Source organism: Lycorma delicatula, chromosome 1 (genome assembly GCF_047948215.1).
Source record: "Lycorma delicatula isolate Av1 chromosome 1, ASM4794821v1, whole genome shotgun sequence".
In the NCBI taxonomy this organism is placed as follows: domain Eukaryota; kingdom Metazoa; phylum Arthropoda; class Insecta; order Hemiptera; family Fulgoridae; genus Lycorma; species Lycorma delicatula.
Genome location: NC_134455.1, coordinates 284266217 through 284288478, shown reverse-complemented (window position 1 = coordinate 284288478; position 22262 = coordinate 284266217). Strand labels below are relative to the sequence as shown.

General features: G+C 31.2%; 1 protein-coding gene across 2 annotated transcripts in view; it reads right to left on the bottom strand.

The window, feature by feature from the left end:
* Nucleotides 1-22262, bottom strand: part of LOC142332349 (voltage-gated inwardly rectifying potassium channel KCNH6-like) — a 792659-nt gene that overhangs the window by 34644 nt on the left and 735753 nt on the right. For both annotated transcript variants that reach the window (XM_075378757.1, XM_075378763.1), the window contains 3 exons: nucleotides 14333-14444; nucleotides 10182-10290; nucleotides 8150-8265 (listed from right to left, as the gene is read on the bottom strand). In XM_075378757.1, coding sequence (XP_075234872.1) covers nucleotides 8150-8265; nucleotides 10182-10290; nucleotides 14333-14444 — 337 coding nt within the window. The remainder of the gene's footprint in view (nucleotides 1-8149; nucleotides 8266-10181; nucleotides 10291-14332; nucleotides 14445-22262) is intronic.

The window sequence follows — 22262 nt, the reverse complement described above, 5'->3', positions numbered from 1 at the left end:
TTATCAAAAACATGTCCTTTTGTAATTTATTTAAGGTTTGACCTGCTCAATGATTTAAATAGCCGCAGTATTTTGACTGTGCTAAGGTAGCATAATAATTAGTCTTTTAATTGAGGTCTGGAATGAATGGTTTGACGAAAATTATACTTTATTTTTGTAATTTAATTTGAATTTTATTTTTAAGTTAAAAAGCTTGAATTTTAAAGAGGGACGATAAGACCCTATAGATCTTTATTTTATTTTTGATTTTTTTTTTTAGTTTATTTTTAAAATTTTTATGAATTAAATTTTGTTGGGGTGACAAATAAAATTTTAATCTTTATTTTTTTTTTACATTTTTTTATGTCTGTTTGATCCTTTATTTTGATTAAAAGATTAAGATACCTTAGGGATAACAGCGTTATAAATCTGGAGAGTTCTTATTGATAGATTTGTTTGCGACCTCGATGTTGGATTAAAAGTTTCTGTGGGGTAGGTTTTACAGTTTTAGGTCTGTTCGACCTTTAAAATTTTACATGATCTGAGTTCAAGCCGGCGTGAGCCAGGTTGGTTTCTATCTTCTTTAAATTTATTCTGATTGGTACGAAAGGATTTTTGGTAATATAATAATTTATTTACTAATTTGGCAGATTTAAGTGCTTTAAATTTAGAATTTAATAATGTATTTTTACAGTTAGTAAATGTTTATTCTTAGTTCTTTTTTTTTTATTTATTTTTGTTCTTTTGGGTGTTGCTTTTTTTACTTTATTTGAACGTAGGGTTTTGGGTTATATTCAATTTCGTAGGGGTCCTAATAGGGTTGGTTTGTTTGGTTTATTACAGCCTTTTAGAGATGCTTTAAGGTTATTTAGAAGGGAGTTTTATTTTCTTGTTTTTGGAAATTATTTAATTTATTTTTTTGTACCTATTTTGGGTCTTTCCGTTTCTTTAATTTTTTGATTAATATTTCCTTTTAGTTTTAATTTTGTAGGATTTTCTTATTGTCTTTTTTTTTTTTTTTGTTGTTCTGGTTTAGGGGTTTATTTTATTATAATTGCTGGTTGATCATCTAATTCTGTTTATTCTTTATTGGGTTGTATACGTAGAATTTCTCAAAGAATTTCTTATGAAGTTGTTTTTTTTTTAGTTATTTTTTGTTTTATTTTATATTGTGAGTCTTTTAATTTAAATTATTTTTGTTATTTTCAGTTTGATGTTTGATTTATTTTTTTTTCTTTTCCTTTATTTATAATTTTTCTTTCTTGTATTTTAGCTGAAACTAATCGTTCTCCTTTTGATTTTTCTGAGGGTGAGTCAGAATTAGTTTCTGGATTTAATGTTGAATATAGATCATTTAGATTTTCTTTATTTTTTTTGTCTGAATATAGAAATATAATATTTATGAGATTTTTTACTTGTTTAGTGTTTTTAGGGGGTGATTGTATAAATTTTTTTTTTTTTATTAAGGTTGTGTTTCTTATTTATTTTTTTGTATGGGTTCGTGGTTCTTTTCCTCGTTATCGTTATGATAAGTTGATATATATATTTTTTTCAATATTCGATTATTTTAATTTTTATATTTTAAAGACTTCGTCTGCAGTATTAGTTTTGAGTTTTATTTTATCTTCTTGATTCTTGTTTTAATAAATTTTTTTATATGATTAATATTAATTTTACACCTTATTAGTTTTATTATTTTGGAGCTATTTTACCCTTTTATTAATAAAATTCCGGGCGATGATAACGCCCAGGCGTTTTTCGACCACAAACAGAAAAAAAAATTTCATATAACATAGATATTTTGCAGAAGGCTTAAAATTTTGTTATAAACTATGGTAAACAAAATTGTGTTCATTTTCTCTGTCCTTCCATATTTTGTCATAATTAACATGTTTTATGTGGTAATTCTGTCATTATTACTGTTCATTTAATAGCGAAATCCAAATAATAATTGTTTGTTTTAGAAGATACAAGGGAAATTAAATAATAACAAGGCAAATTTATATAGAGAACTAGGTTCATTCAATGACAGCTTGGGAAGCCAAGGTTGCAAACAAACAAACAGCTGAGTAAATGTCTCACATCTACTTAGCTGTTTGATCATAATTAATCCAAACATAAACGCTTTTGTTGATTTCAGACTGTCACACATACGCTGAAGAGCTACATTCAGTAATAAGATTTTTGCTATCAGAAGGTTTGATGGAAATTTACTCAGAAATGTTGCAACAGTATAGCAAAAAGTGATTAAACCACAATAAAGTGTATAAGTGAGTGGAACAGTTTAATTCTGGCAGAACAAGTGTGACTGATCTCAATCACCCTGGAAGACCAGTTGAAGTTTCGACTACCATGCAGCAAAATCACATAAATTATCATATTTGTGAAGACAGGTGAGTCAAAATTTCCCAAATTGCTAGTTTGTGTAATATTAGTGTTGGAACTGCGCATTCAATCATTCCTGATGTGCTGAATTATCAAATAAACATGTTCGAGATGGGTTCCAAGACAGTTGACTCAACCAATAAAGATACCGGATTTGCATTTGTTTTGAGCTCAAAGAACAGTTTGAAATGAAAGATAATGAACTTGTGAAAAAATGTAGATAGACCATTTTAGCTCAAATCCAAACGGCAAAGTCTTAGATACAAACATCCGGATTCGTCCACAAAAAAAAATCTAAATTCATACGTCAGCCTGTAAAGTGATGTTGATGGTCTTCTGGGACTCGTAAGACCCAACCCACCGGGTTGGTCTAGTGGTTAACGCGTCTTCCCAAATCAGCTGATTTGGAAGTTGAGAATTCCAGCGTTCAAGTCCTAGTAAAGCCAGTTATTTTTACACGGATTTGAATACTAGATCGTGGATACCAGTGTTCTTTGGTGGTTGGGTTTCAATTAACCACACATCTCAGGAATGGTCGAACTGAGAATGTACAAGACTACACTTCATTTACACTCATACGTATCATCCTCATTCATCCTCTGAAGAATTATCTAAACGGTAGTTACCGGAGGCTAAACAGGAAAAAGAAAGGGCCTCGCAAGACCCAATTTTTAGTAACTATTTATAAGAATATTGTACCGAGTACTATCCTAACATGTCTTAACAGAAAATGAAACTCACGATAAGGCGAAACACCATCAGGACGCTTTCTCAAAAGGTGTGATTTTCTTGCACGCCCAGACATTGGTCAGAGAATGGGAGAAAGGCTCGAGGAGTTGGGTTGGGAGGTGTTGTCACATCCTCCTTACAGCCCAGACCTCGCCTCATCTGATTTTCATTTTTATGGCCAGCTCAAAGACTTTTTATGCGGCAAGAAGTTCAACGATAATAAATGATGAGTTCAACGACAAATGTTTCAAACAGCAAGGTAAAGACTTCTACACTGCAGGAATCAGAAAGCTCACAGAATGGTGGGACGACTGCCTAAATGTTGCTGGAGTCTAAGTTGAAAAGTAGTGTAAGTTTCATAGTCACTGAATAAATTGTTTTTTCTCTACATCAATTTATCTCGTTAATTATTGAACGTCCCTTGTTTTTATTTTTCTTAAGAGCAAAAATTTTTAATAGCTTTTAAATGAAATTAAAAATATGTATAACAAGAACATATTATAAATAAAAAGAAGTGCTTACTTTCTTTGACTGAGCACGATATGAGTTGCGATGATTCACAGACATTATTTACAGTGAACGAATAAATTCATTCACCTAAGAATTTGGTATAAAAAAGATAAAATTAATAAAATTGGGATAAATAGGTATCTTCTTCTTCTTTAGTGGAGCAGAATGAGAAATATACATAATTTTAATTAATTATAATAATTAATTATTTATTATAGTTATTAATTTATTTATTTACTATTACTATGTTATTAATACGAGGTGTAGCTATTAAATAACAAGACTAATGCTGCCACAGAAGAACTGCACATGCGCCAAATTCGAACGTCCGACAACTGTGTAGCGTGAAAAGCCTTCTCTTTTGATTGTTGCCACTCAAGTTTGTAGACATATTAGTCTGGCCGTGGCCTTCATTTGGATAATATCTGATTTTTTTTGTTTTGCCGAAAAAATGATAAGTGTTTTATTAGAGCAAAGAATTGTCGTGAAATATCATATGTAACTTGGAAAAGCCGCTACTGAAACTTATCTTTTATTAAAAAAAGTATATGGTAATGAAAGTTTATATTGTACGTGGGTTTTTGAGTGGTTAAAGTATTTCCAAGATGGTTGAGAAGACGTTGAAGATAACGTTTGCTCGGGTCACCTTTCCACGTCAAAATAGGATAAAAATATTGAAAAAATTGGTAATCTGATCCGATCTGACCGTTGTTAACTAATCGTGTGATTGATGAAACTGTAAGAATTGACAAAGAATGAATAAGGTAAATTTTACATAACAATTTTAAAATGCAAAAGTGTACGTGAAAATGGTGCATAAAATTCTCACAATCGAACAAAAAGAAGCTCATGAAAATGTTCTGACACTTTGAATGCCATTGGAAATAACCCATATTTTCTGATAAGAGTGATAACATGTGATGTAAATTGGTTTTTCAGTTATGATCCAGAAACTATGTCAATCCACGCATTGAAAGGACCCAACTTCACTGATAGCTAAAATAGCTTGAATAAGCAAATCAAAATTCAAAGCAACGATATTTGTTTTTTTTTTTTTATATTCATTGGATTATGTACCTTCACTGGGTTTCTGAAGGTCAAAGTATCAATCAACATTACTAGATCCTTGCTCAACTTCATGAAAAAATAAGAAAAAAACGACCCGAATCATGGAAGAACAAGTCATGGGTTCTTCATCAGGACAACACACCAGCTCACACTGCAATGGCTATCAAGATGTTTCTTGGCAAGTATAACATCTCAGTGTTAGACCATCCAATTTATTTGCCTGACCTGGTACCATATGACTTTTATCAGTTCCCAAGGTCAAATCTGCATTAAAAGAAGATTTCAGACCGTTGAAGCTAAGAGAGAAAAGCAGCATGCATCATGAAAGACCTCAACAAAGAAGACAGGAATAGAGGGGTGTATATTGAATGGGATAATAACTTAAGTACGTACAAATTTAAAATAAAATATTTTACAGCGTTAGTCTTATTATTTAATACCCACACCTCATATTCATATTTTGTTAGGCAAGATGACTTTTCTATACACTCAATGGATGACATGAGATCAGCATAAAGTACTATTTACTGTAGCAAATATTAAACTTTTTTTAACTCTAAATATTATAAAAGTGAAATTTATAAAAATTCTTCTTTTATGTCTATTGTACTTAGTTTAAATTCTGTATGAAAACAATCTATTTATTTATCTATATTCCTGCAGTCTAGGTAATGAGTACAACCACTAAGAGAGCAAAATGTCAACTGTCAGCCTAATTATGTCTGGCTTTTGTGAATATTTTTTAGCATTAAGTGGCCAACCAGATTGTGCAAAAAGCTTTAATCATGAAGCTAACCTACTCAAGAACTACTATAATTTTTACACAAAGACATCATATTAGTAAATCAATCATTTGATAAATACTTTGGCAGAAACTCAATTGTCACCACACAAGAGAATGAATAAAAAGCAGAATAATACATCAATAAATAAAAGAGTTTTGAAAATTTGTTACAATACAATTTACTGTTACTACAACTGAATTTAATCCCTTAATAAAATTGAATTTACGACCACATAGAATGCCAAATAACATACTATTTTATTATTAAACCAGTAATTTCTTTTCACAGAAGTAAATATTACTACACTGTCTGCTATAGTCTTTTGCTTAGATTTGTCACAAGTAGTGTAACTTCCTATGATCCTATACTGGATATTTTTGAAGTGCAATGCAAAACTCATGGGCCTTGTACGCATGATTCAGCTTCAGTACTGTCATGATTTTTATTACTGTGAGTAATAAAATACTTTTTTATTACTCACGGCTATCTAATACTCGTATAGAGAGCGTTACTATGCTTAACCATACAAATTATACAAATTAGTAAATTCTTTACAGTTACTAGAATCGCATTTTTAAAACAGAGAACAGTTTTAATTTTTAATTAAAACAGAGAACAGTAAACTTATTGGCATCCCTACGTAATTCCTGAGAGTAATTTGTGAACAAGTAATGTTTGAATAGTAATAATCATTTTTAAGCTTCTTTACAAGAGCTTTATATAAGTTAAATATTAATTTTGTAATTGAATACATTAAATAAAATTAATTAATTCATTTTTATTAATTGAGGGCTTTTTTTCAACCTCCAGTCGTGCATCTATAGAGATAAGCGGAAGCCAGGTTTGCATGTCGTGTGATTGCACCACCCCACACCACAACCTCTGCCATTTCTGATTACATTGCATCAATTTAATTTGAGCTACAGGTAACTGAACATGGCCGCTACAATCAATACTCCTGCCAGGAAGTGTGATACATTTTCTGCATGCAGAAGGATGTGTGGTGCTGAAATCCATCACAGAATGAGCCTAGTTATGTTGAAAATCTTTAAGAGTGATGATAGTGTACGGGAATGGTGTAGGAAATTTAAAGAAGGGCGAATGGACATCCATGACAAAGGTGGGCAAGGATGCAAGTTTGTCGCTACTGTATGCCTGGTCGAGTGTATTGATGATATTGTCTGTAACAAACAACGTTTACGGTAAGTGAACTTCTGCAGAAATTTCAAGGTCTTCTCTGCACACAATGGTGACTAAAGACCTAGAATACCAGAGAAACTGTGTGCACATTGGTTCCTGAAAATGTCAAGTGATTATCACAAAACACATCGAATGGCAGCGAGTTAACATTTCTCACGTGTTATGATAATGAGAGGGAAAAGATTTTAAAGTCTATCGTTACTGGCAATAAGTCTTGGATACATTATGACAATCTAGAAACCAAAGAACAGTCTAAGCAGTTTATGCACACTTCTTCTCCAAGCAAGCCGAAAAAGTTTTAACAGACACTGAGCAACAGGAAAACAATGTCTACAGTTTTTTGGGACCATAAAGGTATCTTCTCAGTGGACTTTATGGGGTGGAAGACAACAATAACAAAGGAAGTTTATTGTGAATCTTTGTCACCTCTGCAGAGGAATCTAGAACAAATGAAGAGGCATGCTCTTGTCCGGCGTGGTTTTGATACATGACAATGCACACACTGTGCCAACGTGATGCAAGACTTTCTCAAACAATTCAAGTGGGAAGTTTTTGACCATCTGCCGTATAGTCCAGACCTAGGAGCTAGCAACTTTCACCTCTTTTGAGAATTGAAGGCATTATTGGATGGACAATACTTCGCCACCAACAAAGAACTTCAGCAGGCTATCAAGAGCCTGAATCTCACAGCCGCCAGTGAGACTCTTTCCTCACTGGCGGCAAACTTCTTTGAAGTAGGCATTGGAAAGCTGGTGTCAAGATATGACAAATGCCTCATTGTTTTGACAGTTATGTAGAAAAATAAGTTAAAGATATACTACTCAACTTTTAGTAATAAAATCATCTTACGGCAATGTGTTTTTTTTTTGTAGCCCATTGGAGGTTGAAAAAACATCTCTCATATATATAAAATTGATATATATATATATATATATATATAATGAAAATATATTATTATACATACATATATATTTTTACTTTACTATGATATAGTTGCTTGCATGAGAATGCCTGTACAGCTGGCATGAGCAGCTGTGTAATGATATTATTAATGTACACACAATTTACCACAAATTAATAAGGTCATTCTCATCTTCTTCAGACAGCCAGCTGCAATGACAAAATTGACTGATGCCATAATACAAGTCCCTACTGCACTAATGAAAAATTAAATAAATACTGTGTAATACAGGATACCAAGGACAATGCGTTTTTTGTTTTCAAGGTTATGATAATTAAACATAAAATTATATTAAAACTATATAAGAATGTGAACTTAATCCACACCATAAATATGTCTATGCCAATTCATGTAAGAATTAAACATTGGGATACTTTATAGTATTTTTAATAAATGCCTACAGACATATGTACATATAACATTTATCAATTCATTATCAACAGTTTCCACAGCTGGTAATTCTTTTCATTAAAATATAACAAGATATTAGAAGAAACAAATATTGTGGCTAGAAAATATGAACTTTTATTACCTGAGTGGCATTGGAGAAATAGAAGATTGCAGCCCAACACCATTCTGAGGAACGCTTGAGCTCCGTCTTACAGGTGATGGTCTTAATCTTGAGCTTGATTCAGGCCATGAAGAATGCTAAATAAAAAAAAGTCTTTAAAACATTTATACTTGTTTATAATTTTAATAAGTTTCTGATGGTAACAGCTTTAAAAAAAAAGATTTTTACACACAGGTTGCTGAGAATCTACTAGAAATTTAGTATTTGCTGTTAATAAATTTAATTATTAATTTTACAAATTATTAATTAATTATAAATTTAATTTATGAAATCTACTTCTTGACTGTAACTACATGATTCATAAATTCCAAATTTTAATTAAAAATGCTTCATAAAAGAATTTTAACGTAATAGTTTAAATCCTGTTAAAACTTCAAGTGAATAGGCACAAACATGGTAACAGATTTCTAATTGATAAAATATGATTAACATGATTTTAACATAATTATTTTTAAATAATTAAGTGTCTTTCATGATAGGTAGGTAGTTTGAATTTGAGTTTTTCTTTTAACAGTACAAGAACCTAGTCTAATACAATGACAGATACTCATTACTGCAAGCTTTGTGATAAAGATATGGATCATTCTGTGAAAAATTGTTTCTTTTTATAAACTCTTCAAAGCTTAGTTTGAAATCAATCCTGCTTCACAATGGATATAAATACTAATATTTGACTTATGCCACTATCATGGAGTATTCAAAAATATGAAACTAGTATTGAATATGATTCAGAATGAGAATGGCATTCATAACATATCTGTGGTGATCAGAATGTGATTGTGCTTTTATTTGGATTACAACTTGTATTCACCAAATTTTATTGTTTGTTTGAAGCAAGCAATAAAATTTATGAACAGAAGGGAAGGAAAACGTATTGCGTAAAAAGAGTATCAGCCAAAGAGAAAGTCACAGATTGTAAGAGAAAAGTGTGTAATGATCCTGAAAAATGTTTATTTTTTCATTACACATGGGGCTAGGTTTGATGAAGAATTTTATTAAAGCATTGAATCATAAAGATACAAGATTCCAGTTTCTGGTAGCCAAGTTTTCAAATAAATATAATAAATAAAATGATGCTAACTAATAGAATAAATAAATGATGCTAAGTTAAAGGAAGGCATATTTGTTAAGCCACAAATAAGTAAACTAATGAATGATTTGGCATATGAAGAAGATTTGAATTAAATTAAGAATGTTATATGGAAAAATCACTTCAAAATGTGGCAAATAACTTCTTGGAAAACCATAAAGTGGATAATAATAGAAAATTTATGAGTGAGCTCCTTTAAAACTACATAGAACTTGGATGTAGTTTTACATTCAAGTTTAGTTTAGTACTTTTACATAATACAGTGTTATATTGTTTAATTATAACTGTAAAAAATTAAAATTTATTTCATTACAAGTGACAGCAGTAATATACATAAACTTAATAAAAAATAAAACTGTTCATTTAACATCTCTTCTTTTATTTTACTTTTATTAAAATATAGAATTTCTCCAATGCAACTATGTTATTTTTCTTTCTCTTCTATCGTATTTATACAGAACTTAAAAATTTATATAAAATTCCAGATTTGTTCCATTTCATTTCTACATGGTTTGAGAACAAAGTGCATCATAACATTAAATTTAAAATTCTTTTCCAGTCTTCAGGATGGTCATTTAATAAATGTTCATTTTTTAAATACTTTATCTATACTGATGAATTATCAGTTATTTGATATATTATTTTTATAAGCAGTGTTTTGATTTAGATATTTTTTACTGCTATATTTTATTACTTTTAACTCTTAATTTAATAACTTAGAGTTATGTAATTAGATGTAATGAAAAAAATAAAAACATAATCTTTTATTTATAGAAATGGAAATTTAAATTTGAAGGGGAAATGATTAAAGAGAAATAATAACTTCAATCATTTAAGACATAACTAAATGACAAATATTAAATTGGTGCTACATATTTATTTTACCTAAAATAAGAAACTTACATCTCTAGTCTCTGGCAATGAATCAGAAGCCTTAATTCCTTGTTGCCTCAACAAGTTAAGAATCAGTCTTATGTCACTAGATACAGAGTTTTCGAGTGATTCCAGCTGCCTGTAATAAATCAGTTTCATTTTGCTTAAAAATTGATAATAAAATTCATAAGAAAATATGCCTCTCCATAAAATAAAACATATAATAAAAATTAACTTCTTTAATAATTGAACACATTTATCTATTAGCTGATATTTTCTGTAACTGCCGGAAACTTATTGAAAAATTATCCAGTGATGTTGCAGACTTTTTAAACAACACAAAATTTGTGCTGTCCCATGTTTTTATATTTTCAGGCCTATCTAATATTGCAGAAAATAAGAAAAAAAAGCTAATGAAATTTTTTTATGAAAAACAATTATTTATCATTAATCTACTTTAAATTAAAATCCCTGTAAATTAGTAAAAATAGATTTGGTTAATTATTGCCAAATAGAGTACCGAAAAATAGAGTTGAAAAGCTAATATGGGATATAATTGTATAAATTAAAGTTCCACTTTCTAACAATTTTCAAATATATTTCCAAGTACATACAGAGTTGCTACTCCATCATCAGGGATTTCTTATAAGATGTTAATTCAAAATTCATATGTCATATGTATAATTATATTTAAATTAAAATTGTTACATTCATAATAGTTGGCTGTCAAAAATTAAAAATAAATATTACAATTTTAATTTAAATATAATTACACATATGACATATAAATTTTGAATTAACATCATATAAGAAATCTCTGATGCTGGAGTAACGACTCCAAAAGTACTTGAAATATATTTGAAAATTGTTGGTAAGTGGATTAATACCAACACTGCAAATGCTTAGAAAATTAAATGTAATATGGGACAGTAAAAAATAGTAACAAAATATTGAATTTATCATAAAACTTAATATTTACAAATAAAAAACCATTTATAGTACAACTAGCTGACCCGGCAATGCTCCACCATTGCTAGATTTTAGTATATATACATAGATTAAATGAAAGTTTGATAAAACATTAAAAAACTGAACATTACAGAACTTCACAAAATTTATCCTTTTCCTTTTTCCCTTCTTCTTTTCTTCCCTTTTCCCATTTCTTCTTATATCCCTTTTTCCATTTTTCACAAAAATCTTTCTTTTCATGCACTAATATATATTCTGAATATGAACTAAATTAGATCATCAATACAATTTTTCAAAATATCTTGACCCCAGCACCAACTAGGGGGTCCATTTTTTGCAAAAAAAATATTTCTTTTCACGTAACTAATATATATTCTAAATATGTGCCAAATTGGACCATAAATACAATTTTTTGAAATATCTTGACCCCAGCACCACCTAGCGGGTACAAACTAATTCAGAAACCTTTATGGGGCATGCGCACAACTCACCAGTTTCATTGCAATCGGATGAATAGTATAGGAACATATACGGGACAAACAAACATTCATTTTTATATATATATATATATACTTGCTGACCCAGCAATGCTTCAGTATTGTTAGATTTGAGTATATATATAGATTAAATGTCTTGCAGATTAAATGAACACAACTGAAAACATTAAAACATTACAGAAACTGAACATTACGGAATTCACAAAATTAATTTTTCACTTTATCCCCCTATTTTCTTTTTTCCCTCTTTCTCCATTTCCTATTTCCCCTTCCTCTTTTTCCTTTCTCCTCTTTTTTCCCTATTTCATTTTTCCTTTTCCCTTTTCTATTTCTCCCTTTTTCCTTTTTCCTTTACTCCCTTTCTCCTGTGTGTAAAAAAACAATATATTTATATTTATATATATTTTATATTTATATATATTTCTTCTAAGAAGAAGAAAGTCTGTTTGTATATTTGCTTGTTTGATTTGTAAACATTCCGACATCAGTGCTACCTAGCAGGTATAGTTTTTGCAAAACTCTTTCTTTTCACATAACTAATGTATATTCTGAATATGAGCCAAATTGGTCCATAAATACAATTTTTCTTAATATCTAAACCCCAGTGTCACCTAGTGAGTCCATTTTTTGCAGAAATATTTCTTTTCACGTAACTATATTCTGAATATAAGCCAAATCAGACCATAAGTGTAATTTTTCCAAATATCTCAACCCCAGCACCATCTAGTGGATCCATTTCTTGCAGAAGTATTTCTTTTCATGTAAGTAACACATATTCTGAATATGAACCAAATCTGACCATAAATACAATTTTTGAAATATCTTGACTCCCCAGTCCCAATTAGTAGGTCCATTTTAAGCAAAAATATTTCTTTTCACGTAACTAATATACATTGTGAATATGAGCCAAATCACACCATGAATACAATTTTTCAAAATATCTCAACCCCAGCTTGACCTAGTGGGTCTAAACTAATTCAGAAACTTTCACAGGTGAAAGGTTATTTATTATTACAATTCTGTTCAGAGTTTGGGAATGACGATGTCAGCTGTCAGTCAAGCAGTTCTCTTTGTGAGGTGGGTGTGATAGCTTCGGTTGTGCTGTGTATATTTTTTTTGTTATCAATAAATCATCGGGTTAAGCTTTTTACAAGATTTAAATTATCTAAACACTTTTTTTAATTTTTACTTACTGCTCGTGGCTGTTTCTGGATTGTCGGATATTATATATAAAAACTAAAATTATATTATTTATAAGTAAAATGTTGTGCTCGGTAAGACTGATCATGATGTTTTCATGCTGTACGTTAATTATGTATTTGAATTCCTGTATTTTTTTATTTGAGAACGTTATGTTTATTCAACCAGACTGTATTATTCTCAGTTTAGTCTTCGGTTCTTGTAGCATAAATATTATTTACCATATTATTTTCTTCTCGTATAATTATAAATTTAACTAACTTTAAATAGTGTTGATGTACTTTATTATTATTTTTTCTCTTCCGTAATCACTAACCAATCCAGACCATCAGATCCTCTCAGAACATGTCTAGTATGATCTAGATGTCAGTGCTCTTAATAAAAATGTGAAATAGATGTTGATACTTTATTTTTATTTATTTATTTCAGAAATAAGATATGAAATGTATTTACCTACCCTATGAAATAAGGTCAGTATGTAACTGTATGTATTAAAAGAAATAAGATTAGATTTATCATTCAGATTTCACAAGAATCTGCAAACATGTTCATAAGGAAAAGCTGATCTCATTACACACAAACACTAGTATATAATAATTTTAAAGTTAACCATATATATATATATATATATATATATATAGAGAGAGAGAGAGAGAGAGAGAGGGTATGAGTTCAGTGATTAAGTAAGTATCTTGCCAAAACCCACACACCACTCTACGGAAGAAGGAATTCAAAGCATGTGAAAGAGGGTGGGTAGTGAGAAAAAGATGTTTCTAATCATAAGAAGACAGTGAAGAAAACAAAGCTTCCTAAAGACTTCTTTAAGGCTCCTTCTAGTAGTTTGTGCCTATCCCACCTACAATCAATCCAATTCTTTAAGTACTTAAAATCTACCCAAGAACAGGTTCAAGCTTCCCTAAGAAAAACCTTTATCAGAATTCTGCAGTATGTAAAAGTATCCACTTAAACTATAAATTGTGAACCAAATTCCCATTTTGTGTAGAGGATGATATAAAATTAACTTTTGTAAAGTCATCTGTGCAATGTATAGTTGAGTTTAGGTACAACTTGATCAATCCAGATAGTGTTGTTGAACCCAACTATAATTAATCATATGCTCTGATTAGTATGATAGTAACAATATCTGAAATCAAATAATTTTAAATTTATCATGTTCCTTATCAGAGGTATCATCATTTACTGAAAAATTAAACTTTCTTTAAAACTTAAGATTATTATTAAAAATAATTTTGTTCAGAAAAATTGATTCCATTAACTGTCCATTAACTTGTCTAATTAAACACAATTTTTCTATATATATTTAAATTATTATGACACTAATTGAATAAATCTGAAGGTTTTTGGAAAGAAACTGTTGAAATTTAAAAGCAGTTTCTTCTCTTCCTTCAAAAATAGACACAATAGGTTATGTGAATCTAACTTTTTCCATACATAACCAGAAGTAATTCTGGATTATAAATTTTAGATTAAAATTAATTTATTTTCTTCACCCACCTACTAAGTTGGTCTATCCGGGTGCAAAAACTGGCTTCGGTCCTTGCCCGGAGGGACCCACAAGTTTGACAACGCTGTTCTCGCTCCCCTGTAGGTATCACAGATGAAGTTCCTTGTAGATATAAAAGAATAGCAATTAGAATTTTGTAATTATCTGCATTAAACATATTAGCTTAGTCACACACATGCATGCACACACAATATATATATATACGTACTGGTTAGCAGTATCATATATGGAGGCACACAATTCACTACCAAACAAGGAACATAGTGTAACTTCTCTTTTAGCATGATAAACAAAGCTTGTTGTCCTACATTGTATTGTGTTTATAATAAATATGCCAAAGTAAAAATTTCTGAACGGGGATTTCTTCAAGTCAGTATTTTTCAGTTTTATAACCACCATCTTTCATGTATTTTAACACATATTTATGCACTAAATACATAAAAGATGCATTAAATGCATTATTAAATACATGCTTTCTTGTTAAGAAACCAGGCAATTAATTATTTTCTCAATTTTAAGTTTTTTTTGAAAAGAAAATTCAATTCATTTAACTATGAAAATTTCATAATTCTGTAATTTGTTTCTTTAAACATGAAGAAATCAAATGATGCTTTTTTTATTACCAGTAATGTTAATTTATGTGTTTCTGAAATATCATGAGTGACTGTAAACTAAGAACTTTAAAAAATTGGTAATCCAATTCTTAGAAAAATCTCTCTGCCAATAATTCATTTAAAGGATTACCTTTATTGGGAAAAATATTTTCTGACATTAATTTTTATTTCTAATAGATTTTATTAAAATTATTAAAAAGAAAACAAATTAAATCAGTTACAATTTCTTACACTCTTATGGAAAGATTTAAAAAAAATCTGATATCAGTCTTGGTTTGCTTTAAGACTAACAGAATTCTGGACAAGGAGGCAGGCAATTTTTGGGAAAAAATTTGTAAACTTTCAAAGCAAATAATTTGGCATATCCAGTGATATTTCTTTATGAGAGATGAAGAAAAGTAAGTTTTTATGACGGGGAGTGAGTTTTACCCAAATGGAGGTCAACTGAAGGTGTTAATTTTCTGATATTTCAACAGAAAGAAATTCATTAAGCTTGGAATTGATTTCATAATTTAAGAGCCAAGAAAAACTATTGAATTTAAGAATCATTTATTTTATAGTTTTTATATCGAGAAAAGTTTTTTAACAAAAGCTATATAAAAAAATACTTTTTTCTTCAAAATTCAGTAAAAGTTAAAAAAAAATATTATAATACATGTAAAATAAATTATTAAGTTTAAAAAATAAATAAAGAAAGAAAATAAGCTAAATAAACTTAGTATGTATCCCATCGCAAACTGAAGTATATCGTGCTAAAAAGATAATTCAGGAATTATTTGGTAAAAAATATTACAGTATACATAGTATTATATTTTTTAATTTTTTTTTTTGAAAAGTGATTGATAACATTTTCTCTGATAAATGACTGATTATACAATTTACAGGCAATTGCCTGTCAGCTAATTAACTGAATCTGTTGGATATTATCAATCATCTTCTTTCCAAGATGATATTCATATCTGTTCTAGTGCACATTTCACTCTTATAATGTTGAAACTGAACACCTCTTCCAATACCTGCTTACTTCCCTTCCTCCTTCTGGTTTATATTGTTTGGTTGTTAGAGGGATACTTCCTGGTAGAATTTACTTTACTTATTCCCATTACCTTTCTTCGTAACCTTGCATTCTATCAGTTAAAGCCAGATTTCCAAATTCTGCTCAAATATTAGAATCAATTTATCTTGTGCACCTGTAGAAGCTGTTGAATGTAATGATATTAAATTATTAAATAATTTCAAAGTAGTAATACAAAAAAAGGAGTAAATAATAATATTATTATAAGTAAACATTAAGATAAATAATATATCATATTGCCCTAAGTTAGATAATCCCCATGTCTAGAACTTACCATCTATATTTACATTCCGTGTCCAGAGTGGTAACAACTGTTCATAAGTACGATAAACATAACTGGCTAACAGTGCTCCAAGTATTTTCAAGGAAATGTTAACTTGCTTTTGACCTGATTTCCACGTATAAGGACTAAACTTTTTGGCCACCTGCAGATCATCCACAACTGAAAATTTTGGAAATGCATTTACACCATTTTTAGAGCTGGTGATGTGGCGGCCAGGGTAGATGTGATAGCAGGTGCAATGGAGACCATTCGTTATCCACATGATCCCTGTGACGGTAAGCTTGATAGTAAGGTGCCTATGTAAGTCAGTGCATGGGAGCCCTGAAAGCTTCGCTGGGTAGGAAAGTGGATTCAGTGCAGAGACTGGGAATCTGCTTTCTTCTAGGATATATGCCAGTTTCACTGGAGTACTGGATCGGACCTTCAAGGTTGGTAAAACTGGAGTGGGGGTGTACCTTGGCAGCAAGCCTTGCTACAGAAGGGATTAATTCATCATGCAGTTTGAACAATCTATCACGGCAGAGGGTTAACATAAACACCCCTATTTAGAACCAACCATGTCACTGGAAGCAGAATGGAAGAAGTCATGAATCAGGAAAAATTTGAGGTGAAGAGTCTATAGAGAACTATCTTTAAGATCAGTTCATCCAGACCTAAATACTTGTGATCTTAAAAGAAGATGGTAATTTCATATGGGTAGCCCTTTTCTTATTGCTTGAGAGATTACTAGTTGTGCTGGTGGTAAAGTAAAAGAAATATGCAAGATTTTAAACAATTTTTATACTGAGAAACTAACTACATCCAGTCACAGGAGATTTTTGTATTAAACAATATAGGTGAGTTATCTGTATGTTGAACCACACAGCACTCTCAATGTCTCAAAGGGTGTTGTGGTGTGACGAGATCAACTAAATTTTTGTTCCGGGCAGGAAATTTTAGAGGAGTTGAACATGAGAAGGAATGGCGAAGTACTACCTTCTAGCTTCTCATTTCTTCATCTTTAATAAGCCTTCAATGCCGAAAAAATTCATGGAGATATAGACCATCTGGATATGCAAGTTTTTGTACCACAACTCATATGATGCTTCAAGTGCCAGCAATTTGCCCACACTGCGGTATGATGTGAGAGACCTCAGATATGTGTGTGTGGCGGAGAAACACATGACGGGAAAGCATGCAAGGATGCTCCCATCTGTGTCAACTGCAAAGAACAGCACTCATGCCAATCAAGAAATTATCCTGTTTATAAAAATGAAGTAGCTGTTTAGGTAATTAAAACCTTACACAAGGTCAGCTATTTTGAAGCCAAAAATGTTATAAACAATCATAAACCTAGAGCAACAATGTATGGTCAGGCAGCAGCTACTGTTTTTACTGCAAGTGTTGACGATGCAGATCAGCTCCTCAGTAACGTTGCTCCAATGTTAGCTACAGTTGTAGAGAGAAATAATAGATAATAAAATGAAATCTCTTTCTCTCTCAAAAGGAAACTGTGAGACCACCTAAGTCACAACTACCAGGAAGTCTTTGAATAAAAATAAAAGCGCATCAGAATAGAATAAAAAGGTAGACAAACTTGAAGTTAAGGTAACTACATAGTCTGACAGTTGAAGTAATTAAGAAGGCTTTGGAACCCTCTGTGGAGGCTTTGAAGCCATGCTCTTCTCAGGTGGTCTCACAACCTAAACCTAAGGAGACTACCTCCTAAAACCACACAAAGGGTGACTGTTTCACCCCTTTCCGAGGCAGCAGTGGCACTAACTGCTGCTGCTGCTGAAGGGTATTGCACTAATACCCTTCATGAGTGTCTCTCCAGTTCCTGCCTCTGAGTCAGCACCTACACATAGTGCTGAGCCTTGCTTGTTCTCACCTGCTGATTCCTTGATCTCCGACTAAGAGGCTAGGAGCTACACAGGCGATGACATAATTTTAGAGCATGTAACCGTTCAGAGGATGGAAAAGAAGAGAATAAAGGGTTGGTGTTAGGGCAAACTCTGAAATTAACTGCCTAATATAATGAATTGATTCTTCAGTGAAACAGTAATAGATGTTTATCAAACATTCTTGAGCTCCAATGCTCAGTATTTGATGTTTCGTCTAGAGTCACACCAAAGCGGTTGAAATAAACACAGATCTGCAAACAGTTGCAATCTGAATGAAGTGTCCATTGCAGATCACTACCTACAGCATATACTTGCTGAAAATTTATTGGAAGGAGGATGATATAATGCAAAATTAATTGCTGAGCTACCCCCACCCATAATATTAATGAGTGACTTCAATACACAAAACTCTTATTGGGGATCGGAACAAATAAATCCCATGGAAAGAGTTAGAAAAGTTCCTTTTAAATTCTGACTTTGTTATTTTAAATGGTGGCTCAGGAACCTATTTTAATGCCAGATATGGATCAACGTCCTGTATAACTAACTTCTACAAATGCATCAACTGCATTGAAATACTCTTTCAAAGTTTTACAAGACCTTCATGGAAGCAACCATTTTCAGATACAAATTGTAGCTGGTGCTTCAATAAAATCGCATCTCCAATAATGAAAAATGTTAAGTGATAAAAAGGAAGCAAAATGCATATAATGTGTTTCAAGAAAAATCCATCATCAGAAAACCTAATTCAAAGAACGCAGGGCATATGCAAAAAAAATTATGACAGGTTCAAAAAAATGATCCTGGCAACAATATTTGTCATCCATTAGCATAAATATGACCGTGGCAGGCGTTTGGAAGAAAGTGATGGCCATCTGCGAGAGTATAAACTTTACTCCCATAATGTGCCTTCAATATGAGGGCAGTAATCATTTAATAGATTCTCCAAACGAAATTGCTGAATAATTGAGCAATAATTTTAAGGAGCCAGTAAAACGCTCCTTGAAATTATAGTTCCTGGCTAATTATGATGAATGTTTCAAAAAAAAAAACCAAAACAAAAAACAGAACTTGAGGGTCAGCTAAATTCTGGAACCAAAATGAACCTTTCATATAATGTACCTTTCAAAATAGACAAACTAGTAAAAGTGTTGAAAAAAACAGCAATACAGTACTTGGTCCAGATGGAATACAATATGTCATAATCAGTTAGGCACTACGGCAAAAATCAGATTACTAGAACTGTATAGTCACAAGTGGTGGAACGGAATGTAACTGCGACAGTGGAAGAAAGCATATATTATTCCAATTCCAAAAAATTATAAATAATCAACTTGGATAATCAAACGATAAGAATTGTTTGGATTTTAGAAGAGGTTTTTTATCCACACATCAAGCATGATTTCGACAGTACCATTCAACTACTGACTAAATGATTAATTTTTAAAATACTATAAATAACAGTTTCAATACTAATAAGCTCATGTCGGAGTCTTCTTTTTATCTGTTGAAGGACTTCAATATACGAGTTCACGATATGAGTTGGTGTCATGGAATAATGCTTCCAACTACATGGATTGGGCATTCATGGTAATCTACCAGTATTATTTGGCAACTACATGAACAAGCATACTTTTCAAGTACAGGTTTATAATGAGTACTCGTCAGAAAAAAGTGTTGAAAATTGCATACCATTGAGCAGTACCTTGTTCATGATCACCATTAATAAAATTATTAGCCATTCCAGAAGTCAGTAAAAGTATTTACGCTGATGATCTGGCAGTCAAATATGCCATTAACAACACAATTATGGTCAAGTACAAATTATGGATGGAAAAAGATACTTGCAGTATCGGTGATACTGCAAGTTATCAGATAGATCATATCATTGTTAAACAGAGGTTTACAAAGGAGGTTTATCAACTGATACCACATCTTCTAGAACGAGTTTTAATTTTTCTTCCAGTTCAGTTTTAGTAATTGATAATGCATCTAATAATTATGAAAGTTGTACCCAACTCCAGATTCTAATAATAGAAAGGGAGTTGTTGGACTGGTCACAAAAACAAAACATTCCTGGTAATGCGACTTTGTTCAATTCTGAATTATAACCACTCGTAAAACTGATCAAGCCACAATACCAAGAGTTTACTCTGGATAATATAATTGGAAAATACCAAACATAGTGTGTTGAAATTGCCACCCCATCATCCAAAGTTAAAATCAATAAACTTAATTTGGGTAAAAGAAAAGAATGATGTAGCAGCCGTTAATATCTGTAATAAAATCAATGTTGTCTAAGAAATGGTTCAACAGAAATTTAATTAGCTGTTGGCAGTATACTGGAAGAAATGCTGTGATCAGTCACTACAATTGAAAAACAATTATTTTGAGGTTGACAGAGTAGCGGATAAGCAGGTAGAGAGAATAATAACAATGGATGATGATATTGGCAAATAAGACAAGGATTTAGAATTGTGCAATGAGAGTGCAACATTGCTGAAGATGCAGATGATAACATGGATGGAACTAAACTGTTAAAATAATTGTAATTTTTTAATTCTTACAATTGCAAATAAATGTTTCGTTAAATGGTGAATAATGTAAATTATAAAAATGAATATAAACTTATGACATAACTCTCCAAAAAAAAAGGTAACTATTTAAAATAAACAGACATATAAATGTAATTTTAAACAAGTTGCCATTCATTGGCAATGGCTACTTATATTGCAAATGTGTTTGTTCACGTCAGTCAAGGTTACTTAGTATTAGCCAGGCTTTTTCAACACAAAGCTGCTTCCACCGCATTGTGAGGAACACCTCCACCACCTGCTGTGCAGTAACTACATGAGGTTAACTGACATGCTTTATATTTGCCGGACTGCAAATAAAAAACCTAATGAATGATACTGAATTCGAAAATAGTTGAAATGACTGAGGTTGCTGCGTAGAAATCTTTTAAAAAGATTGTAAACAAATTCCTTAGAAATCATATGGTAGATAAGTACAAAAACCATATAACTGAGCTTCTTAAAAACTATAAAGCACTTGTATATTATGTCACTAAAGATTCACTTCTTAGATTCTCATCCGGATTTTTTCCCTACCAATCTTGAAGCTTTGAGTGATGATCATGGAGAACACTTTCACTAGGAAATAGCCACCATGGAAACATGCTAACATTGAAAATGGAATCCAAGAATGCTAGCTGAGTACTGCTATCTCAAGACTGATGTACCAACAGCAAACTACAGCAGAAAATCCAAAAATAGCAGATTTTAGGCATGTAGAAATTGCATGTGTAATAATGATTACCATCACAATATTTTTTCTTACAACAAAAATGGTAGTTACAAAAAAATGCTTGATAGAAAGAAACCACTTGCATATTTGAAATCAGGGTCAAAAATACTATAAGATTTAGGTATTAACACTAACAAAAATAAAATTTTGTTGTTCAAGGTTATTCCCAGTCAATATGGAGTAGTCGTCGATAGTGTTAATTATGATGGTTTCAATAATTGAAAAATTGAATCTTATGGTTATTAAAATTTTGGAACAGAAATGATTCTTTTGAACAATGTACCTTTTGAAATAGAGCAACTTGAGAAAGCGTTGGAGAAAACAGCTATTAGAACACCCGGTCCTCATGAAATACATTACATCGTGAATCAGACACCTAAATACTGCTGCAAAACTCTAATTTCAAGAGTGTAAAATCAGATATGTCAGGATGGATCGTACTCATGGCTGTGGAAAAAAACATATATTGCTCCAGTTTCAAAAAAAAAGAAGATAATCTGACAGATCTCGGTAGTTACCGTCCTCCTCTTTCTTTATTGTGTGCTACTGAAAAAAATCTTTGATGAAATGACAAATAATGACTTGTTTGGATTTACAGAGAGAACTTTTTGATCCTCTTGTCAAGCAGGAGTTTGACAATAGCACTCAACTTCTATCAAATGATAAATTTAGACTATTCCAGACCAGCAGGAATATGGTACTTCAAGTTAGCAAATAAACATGAAATTGCTTTGCTGGAAGCATTAAAAATTTATACAC